The sequence below is a fragment of the Ostrea edulis genome, chromosome 6 (assembly GCF_947568905.1).
Source record: "Ostrea edulis chromosome 6, xbOstEdul1.1, whole genome shotgun sequence".
NCBI lineage: Eukaryota > Metazoa > Mollusca > Bivalvia > Ostreida > Ostreidae > Ostrea > Ostrea edulis.
Genome location: NC_079169.1, coordinates 43,909,297 through 43,917,512, shown reverse-complemented (window position 1 = coordinate 43,917,512; position 8,216 = coordinate 43,909,297). Strand labels below are relative to the sequence as shown.

At 36.3% G+C, this 8,216-nt stretch overlaps 1 protein-coding gene across 1 annotated transcript; it reads right to left on the bottom strand.

Moving 5' to 3' along the window:
* Nucleotides 1-1,375: 1,375 nt before the first annotated feature.
* LOC125647188 (uncharacterized) lies at nt 1,376-5,155 on the bottom strand. The gene is made up of 6 exons (XM_056139661.1): nt 5,053-5,155; nt 4,225-4,767; nt 3,300-4,052; nt 2,794-3,156; nt 2,336-2,685; nt 1,376-2,034 (listed from the first exon to the last, which is right to left on the bottom strand). The coding sequence occupies exons 1-6, from the start codon at nt 5,141-5,143 to the stop codon at nt 1,822-1,824; spliced, it is 2,313 nt and encodes a 770-aa protein (XP_055995636.1). The 5' UTR covers nt 5,144-5,155; the 3' UTR covers nt 1,376-1,821.
* Between the last annotated feature and the right edge of the window lie 3,061 nt (nt 5,156-8,216).

The window sequence follows — 8,216 nt, the reverse complement described above, 5'->3', positions numbered from 1 at the left end:
TCGCTTCGCTACTGTGAGGTCTCGGGTTCGATTATCCATCCCGGTGCCGAGACAAACCTAAGACGTTTAAGCGGCGTCGAGACAAACCTAAGACGTTAAACCGGAGCCGAGACAAACCTAAGACATTTAACGTGGGCAAAGCAAATTTTTGGCAACAATTCTAAACTCCATTTACATATTACTCATTATTTTTTTTTAAATTCTGGTTTGTATAAATATGTCCCTAATTAACACCTGGAATATAGTATGATATGTGCTTAGTTTAGTACTCCTCGACATTTTTCCCCTCGCTAACCGCAAAGGCAATAATAGCGAGCGCAGCGAGCCAGCACGGACCGCTGGCTCGTACTGCGAGCTCTAATGACTAGAGCGCGGGAAATAATCCGAGCTAAATCTCAACCTCTAACAAGAATTTTTTTTTTACGCCAATCCCAGAAGTCCCTCGTACAAAATGGCGGATGGTTCGATTCGTAAAAATAATAATAAAAAAAATCTTTGAAGTATTACAAACCTTTCTTATTTGAAAGGAAAGGATGACAATCATATTCTTCCCCCTTTCTTTTTCTTTTTAAAATATTGTCTAAAGAAATGTGAACAGTCATGTCACAACTACCAGGCTGCGTCACAACACGCTCGTTGCATTTCCCGCTAAACTGGTTCCTACATTGGCGAGAAGAGCAAGACAGTAATCCTACGTATTGACAGTGAACCAGATCAGTTTTCCTTGTTTTCAATATAAATTTTTTGAAAATGTATTCAGATATGCTGCGCTCGCCCCAACGGTCACACCGTAATCATATTATACATTTACAATCAATAATTTCCAATTCAAATTCTAGCACGGCAATAGAGTATCCGTAAAATTGAAATTGACCGTTTGATGTTATTATTAGTAACAAGGTAATTAAAGAACGAAAGACTGTTTTGTTGAATTTTAAATCGTACAATAAGGGTGCCATAATATCAATGTGTGTTCGCTTTGTACACCAATGCTTCCCGGACTGTGGAATCTACGGTAAAAACAGAATCAGTATCGAATTCCTATACCACATTCTTGTAGATCCTTAATGGGTGCTTTGGAACTTCCACATATTGATAGCTGTTAGAAATTCATGATTGATATAAAGCTTACAACAGGAATTTATTCCGTCAATTCTTATTCATGTAAGCGAAGCCCTCGTCTATTATAAATTTTGATGAATAAATGTCTCTGAAAGTAGGTAAGCATTTTTAAAAGGTGATGTACCAAAGTATAAGTAGGCAGCATTAGTGATAAACATTTTAATTTGATTTTGAGTAATGTTTGTAACATTCAAAGAGCGATAACCTTGTGTCAGTTAAAAATATTACCAAGGTTAAATGAGAAAAAACTCCAGAGTATGACATGTTTTAATTAAAGAAATCAAGATCATACATCGATCAAATTGGATAGTGTTGAACATTTTTCGGAGAAATAATTTGTAACAGGCAATGAACAGGACATTACAGAAACATAAAGAACGAAGACAAATGGTAACCAATGTTGTCACCTTGGTATTAGCATTTATAATGTGACCAAAAACTGTTACATATCATGATTATTTCACCTGAAATATTTTTAACAATCAGATCAACCTTTGGTTTGAAAACCCTGATCTTTGCACTTCCTTTTGTATATATAATGTTCAATTCAAAATTAAATCAACATTAAAGAAATATGTATAAAATAAATTAACATTAATAAAATAACGGCCACATAATGGCTATGTAGACATTACATTATAGTATCATGGATTAATGTTGGTATCACAGTTTTGCTTGTGGATTTCGTTAATATGGGTTTCATCTGTACTTCTTCTCTTCCTGACAGTAGTAAATTGTGACATAGTCCATAAATCCGTAGAAATTTTGAAACCCATGAACAGCTCCTATATTAAGTCCCCCATGCGCCATTTTAATTGCTCCGTAAGTCCACCTCTTGCAACTCTTGCCATTAACATACCCCTCTAGAGTATCGAAGTCGTTGATGAAATAAGCTTCGTTCCAGCAAATCGGCTACAATACAAACACAAAACGAACTGATAGTAATTTTTTCAACAGCTATTCTCATTTGCAATTTGATTGATATGGAAATAAATTCATTCCTTATTTACGTACAGATATGTACTGTAGTACACTGTTTACAGATATCCCTGTTAGATTATTATAAGAATATTACAGGTTCATAAATTACTTAATCATAAACAAGGTATTCCATCTTCATCGATTTCAACGTTTTAGTACATTTTAAAGCCATCGTTTATTCATAAATATTTGAATTTTAATCAAACGAAATTGGTAAGCATATTATTTTTACCTTGGCAGGTAAATGAAAAGTTGTAAATTTATTCGACTCGCTCTCTGCCATGAAGTTCACGCCTGCTTGACCTTTGATCATAAACATGGTTGGTCGCTCTGTTTTGCAATCCCCGTTGCTTACAAGACCCTGCATGTGTTTACTTGGTAAGTCTAAATAACGAATCTTTATCACAAACGTAGAAGCTGATTGCATCTTGGGAAATCTTGGGATGACTAACTTTGCATTTCCGTCAAAGTAACCCAAACCATTTCCAACAAGTTGGATGTTGTCGTTCTCAACGAAAACATTGTTACCAGATGTATCCAAACAACTGTTGTCGAATGGTATGTGCACGACTGCTTTGCATACTGAAATCAGAAATGAGCCTAGAAAATCCACATTCCAATGTCGAGCAAGCATTAGCATACAAGTATTTAGGGAGAGAAGCGCTGAAAAGAGCTGAAATAAAAACGTACCTTTGTCTTTCTTTTCGTCCAGTCTTTGGTTGTCATCATTTTTCAGTGGTAGACATTTACAATTATCGCTATCATAAATGTGACCAGGTCTACAACATTTCTTCACCCATCCATACCCGTAGACAAATTCTTCATACTTGTCAAGTTGGTCCCAAATCATTCGTTTGTTGCACCCTTGCTTCTCTTGTAGTAGACAAGAATCTTTACATCCGGGCTGTGGTATGCATCCTTTGAAAGGAACATACCCGTACCCTTCTGAGCAGCACATTGGGACTGATTTACCATTACTACATATCCAGTGGACTTTGCAATTCTCCATATTGCCAAATGGGTATGAAAGCATACTCGGTATGGAACATTTATCTGTATCAAGAAATGTTTCTATTAAACCCTGGTTTATATTTAGCTGAATCGAGATGTGAAAACTTTGTTACTTAAATCTAACTTAATAAATCATGTTTCATAAGTATATGTACATACTCAAAATATCATAAACACTGTATTACCTTTTGGACAAGACACTTCCCACGCCATTCTACACATGGTGCTTCCCTGATCCCAAAACATTCCAAATGGACACTGTTTGTAAACCGCTCGAACTTTACCATCGTAACCAAAGTAACACTTCACATATTTATCACAGTCCTCTGGATGGCGATTAAATCCGACTCCTTCCTTCATTTCACAAAAATTACAAATGTGTGGATCGGGTCCAGGTGTTACGTGTGGCATTGGTGTTGTTGTAGTTGTCGTATGCATTGTCGTAGTCGGTGTTGTTGTAGTTGTCGGTGTTGTCGTCGTTGTTGTCGGTGTTGTCGTTGTTGGTGTTGTAGTCGTTGTTGGTGTTGTAGTAGTTGTCGGTGTTGTCGTCGTTGTTGTTGGTGTTGTAGTCGTTGTTGTTGGTGTTGTAGTAGTTGTCGGTGTTGTCGTTGTTGTTGGTGTTGTAGTCGTTGTTGGTGTTGTAGTAGTTGTCGGTGTTGTCGTCGTTGTTGTTGGTGTTGTAGTAGTTGTCGGTGTTGTAGTAGTTGTCGGTGTTGTCGTCGTTGTTGTTGGTGTTGTAGTAGTTGTCGGTGTTGTCGTCGTTGTTGGTGTTGTTGTCGTCGTTGTTGGTGTTGTAGTAGTTGTCGGTGTTGTAGTCGTTGTTGGTGTTGTTGTAGTCGTTGTTGGTGTTGTTGTCGTCGTTGTTGGTGTTGTTGTAGTCGTTGGTGTAGTTGTCGTTGTTGTAGTCGTTGTTGATGTTGTCGTTGTAGTTGTTGTTGCTGAAAATTTAGTGCAATCACTAGAAATTTCGTTCAGTGGTTTTATTCTTCATTTTCGTATTCTTATTCTACTATAAATACGTCCAGTTTAGGCACCAATTTGAAGTATTTACAGATCATTATATACATTGTATTCAATTTCGATTTTAGAAAGATACATTTTGATACTTACTTGGACAAACAAGCTTTACAACAGCTTCCAGGTTGCTCGCCAACACATCAAAAGATTCAACAGTAAGAACTTGTGTTGGCCTGGATGCAATGGCCTGCAGTTCAACAATGTCAGTTAGGTTAGTAACACCCACTGAATACATGTTTATTCCGTACTCCTTGGCCAGAGCTGCCTCGCGAGCAGTACTTGCTGGATCTATAGAAATACCGTCCGTCACAACAATACCCACCATCGGAACATCTAGCCGTGTGTTCTTCATAAATAGTGTCCTCATTTTCTTTATACCAAGTTGTGTGTATGTTCCATCCCGGGGGTGAGGCATCGTTTTGGCTTGAAATTTCAAGTAGTCTTTATTCGACGATAGCGGGACCTCCAGGGCTATGTCTGTGCTGTAGACGACCATTCCCATCCGTCCGTTGTCGTATCCAATGTTTAGACGATCTACCAACCCCTCCATGGCAAATTGTAGTGTTTCGAAGTCGACAGCGTTAATGCTGTCGGAGCCGTCGATGACAAAAATAATGTCGAAGAGTTGTTTACAATCTGGAAAGCAAGCAACTGAGCATTGTAGAATTCTGAATATTTCTGATAACTAAAATTTCGTAGCGTTGGTGAAGTCTTTTCTTGAGTGAACGATTTGCAAAGGGACGAGGAACTACAAACTTCTAACCAACATTGATTTTATGAAAGTATTTCTAATATTTGAATGCTAAGAGCTAATAGCTAGGTCACGACATTAGAACATAAATTGTTCATAGCACTATGGTGCAAATTTAGAATATCTACAGACAAAGGGAATGGTTTTACAATCCAAAAAAGAATACTTACCATTTCCTATTTCTTCATCATTGGCATTGACACCGAAATTTAGTTGCAGAACCAAATAAAATATAATGACTACGTTAAATGAATTTAGCATCTTGTTATTAGAAAGAAATACTTAGGGGGAAATGATCCGATAGTATCACAGATTAGTGCCTGTGTCTTTATATACAATTCTTTCAAGATCAAAAATCAATTAGTAGGGTCAAAATGAAATTTAGGAATTTTCAAATGAGTGTTTGTGATTAAGTCATGTGATCTACAGAATCCGTAGTGTTCTATGAATATATGTCGGTGACGTAGGAAATGTAATCTAACAGACCCGGAAAATAATACAGAATCATTCATCAATCCAATATACATAACAATACAACATCCCCTACTTAACATTCTGTCTCCGGCTACCATTGCTCATTTATCAATCTTATCAATATACATGAGCCACAACCCTTATATGCACATGAAATTTCTAAAAATACATATACATGGTAAAAATCTGCAAAATCTTTTTCTTCTCTATTCTTTTTTCTTTGCCCTTATCTGATAATGACCTTTCCATATACATAACAATCCAGTTAGTATTTTTATCTATCAAACTTGTCGTGCTCTGTTAACCTATTGTCAGAGAATGATAATGAAGTCTAACAGTAAGATTAATACATTGATCTTGTCTACTAGAATCTTAAACGCCTTTTTCCGCAGAGTTGTTACATATTTAGCGTATTGAAAAAACATTTATTATAGTAAATTGAAAACGAATATAGTACTTGTAATCAGGGACGTTTAGCGTGCACCATGTCCACATCAACCACTTACGTTTAGCGTGCACCATGTCCAGATCTACCACTTAAGTTTGGCGTGCACCATGTCCAGATCTACCACTTACGTTTAGCGTGCATCATGTCCACATCTACCACTTGGAGTATAGGGCCGGGATGCCCCTTCCACTAGTTTTGGTCAAATGTGTGAAGTGCAAAAATTAGCATGATTTGATAAGTATATTGTGTTGAAATAGTAGAGAAACAGATTATGGGTCGCATATATACTATTCATATTTTTATCTCTTCTAGTATGTCTTGTCATTTGTTTAATCTTTTCCCCCAGTCTCTAGCAGTGGCGGATCTAGAGGGCGGGTTATGGTGTCTTCATACCCCCAGCCCCGTATACATTTTTTTCTTAAAAAGCCATTTATGTCATTTTGGGGCGAAAAGTTACAAACTTGCTATGAGTCGTGGCATTCCCCTTTGAAATTTTTCTGGATCCGCCACCGTCTTAATATGCCCATGTTTCTGTGCTAGAATAGTGTGGTGCTGCTTACCTTGAGTTTTTCCCTATTTTACATAAACAGACATTAATGTGTCCTTTTGACAACGTATAACTATCTGGTAATGACATTAAACTGTCAATCTGAACGTTTGCGTTTGTTGTGGAAATGATTGAGGTGTCTTTATCGCTTTTTGCTTCCTGTGGTGTTTCTTGAAAGTAATTGTCTCTATTATGATATCAATGAAAAATTATTGATCATTTCTAATACATCATCTGCAAAATGTGGTTTGAAAATTTCTTCACAAACGTTATTATTGTAAGACAAAGTCGTAGTTTTGTTTAACATGTTCAAATTTTGAAATAAAGTTTGCTATAGATATTTTTTAAAGGAACTGATTCACGATTTCTCCCAAAATTTTGTTTTTCACTTTCAATAATCAAAACTACTCTTTAATGTGTTTAAAAGGTTTCACAAAAATCAAGGTTATACGTAATGAGAATAGCTCATCATAGAGAGCTTATCATTTATTGTGTAAACAAAGATCGTTAATTGTATGTTATTGATAAAAACTTTTGAAAATGTATTGTTATCGACCCAAGTGCATGATATATGTCACATTTCAAGTACATGTATTCTTTAGTTACAATTTGCCATTTAAAAGTTAAATTTGTGTCTGTGCAAAATTAAGGATGTTTTAAATAGCAAAGTTAACATTCCATTACTTTGTGTGTAAAAAAAAACAAGGCTCGAGTCTTGTTTACATAACATAGAGTTACGGATAAAATATTCCTCTTACCCATGAAAAGGAGAAGATAACGAACAGTGATAAGTCTCATAACTCCTATAAGGAATACAAAATATAAGAGTTGGGCAAACACGGACCCCTGGATATACCAGAGGCGGTATCAGATGCCTAAGAGGAGTAAGCATCCCCTGTTGACCGGTCACACTCGTCGTGAGTTCTTTATCTTCTTCAGGTAACCGGAGTAATCTGTAGGAGGAAATGGGTGTATAAACGGTCTAACAATAGGTATGAGACACGTCAGCCAGCATTTGACCCAATGACAGGTTGTATTGACAAAGTAGATCATTATAACGACCATAGAATTTCCGAAATGCTGACTTTAAACGAGACTTTTGAGACCCCTGTAACATCAATTTGTTTGTCAGTATCTTGCCTCGACTTAAAAAGTGATCATAGGCAGAACAAGCTCTTGCGTATTGAATCAGTTGAGAGACGTATACGCCATATACAGGTGATAATGGAATATTGCTACATAGATATGGGAAACTGACGATGGAGAAACTAAAATCATCCCGTTTTTCATTGAGTTGAGATGTTAGTTTGCCGTTAGCATCTATATTCAATAAAATATCTAAGTACAAGACAGATGTTGAAGACTCTGTGGTGTCTTATTTCGAGTTCACCGGGATATATCGAATCGATATATGAATGAAAATGATTATTGTTAATAGATAAAAACTCGTCGATATGTCTAACTTTCGAGTTGATGGCCACAACTAGAGCTTCTGGTGTAGAAGCTTTTGAATAAATTTTGTCTCATATGAATATATAAACAGGTCAGCTAACAAAGGAGTACAATTCTTGTTCATGGGAATTCCAACAGACTGTTCGAAGATCTGATCGCCAAAGACAACAAAGACATTATCAGCAAGGAACTCAAGCATCTTTTTAATATCAATTTCAGAGTACTTGTGCGTAGAACAAGAGTGGTGTTCAACAAAGTAATTCTGATCACTAGATATGAATATTTCCTTTTTCCATTTTTGATGAAGATGTCAAAAAGTCTAGTATTTAATTTATCGTGAGGAAAGGTCGTGTAAAGTGTTGAAAGAATATACTTTTTGATGTTGAAAAAAGTTTTGTGATTTCAAATTTACT

What these genes read in the sequence shown, in the direction of transcription:
- LOC125647188 (XM_056139661.1), bottom strand. Translation starts at nt 5,143, where the DNA reads ATGCTAAATTCATTTAACGTAGTCATTATATTTTATTTGGTTCTGCAA. An exon ending in GGAAGTGTCTTGTCCAAAAG is followed by an intron (nt 3,157 to 3,299) that starts GTAATACAGTGT and finishes TTCTTGATACAG; the next exon opens with ATAAATGTTCCATACCGAGT. An exon ending in CTTTTCATTTACCTGCCAAG is followed by an intron (nt 2,035 to 2,335) that starts GTAAAAATAATA and finishes TTTGTATTGTAG; the next exon opens with CCGATTTGCTGGAACGAAGC.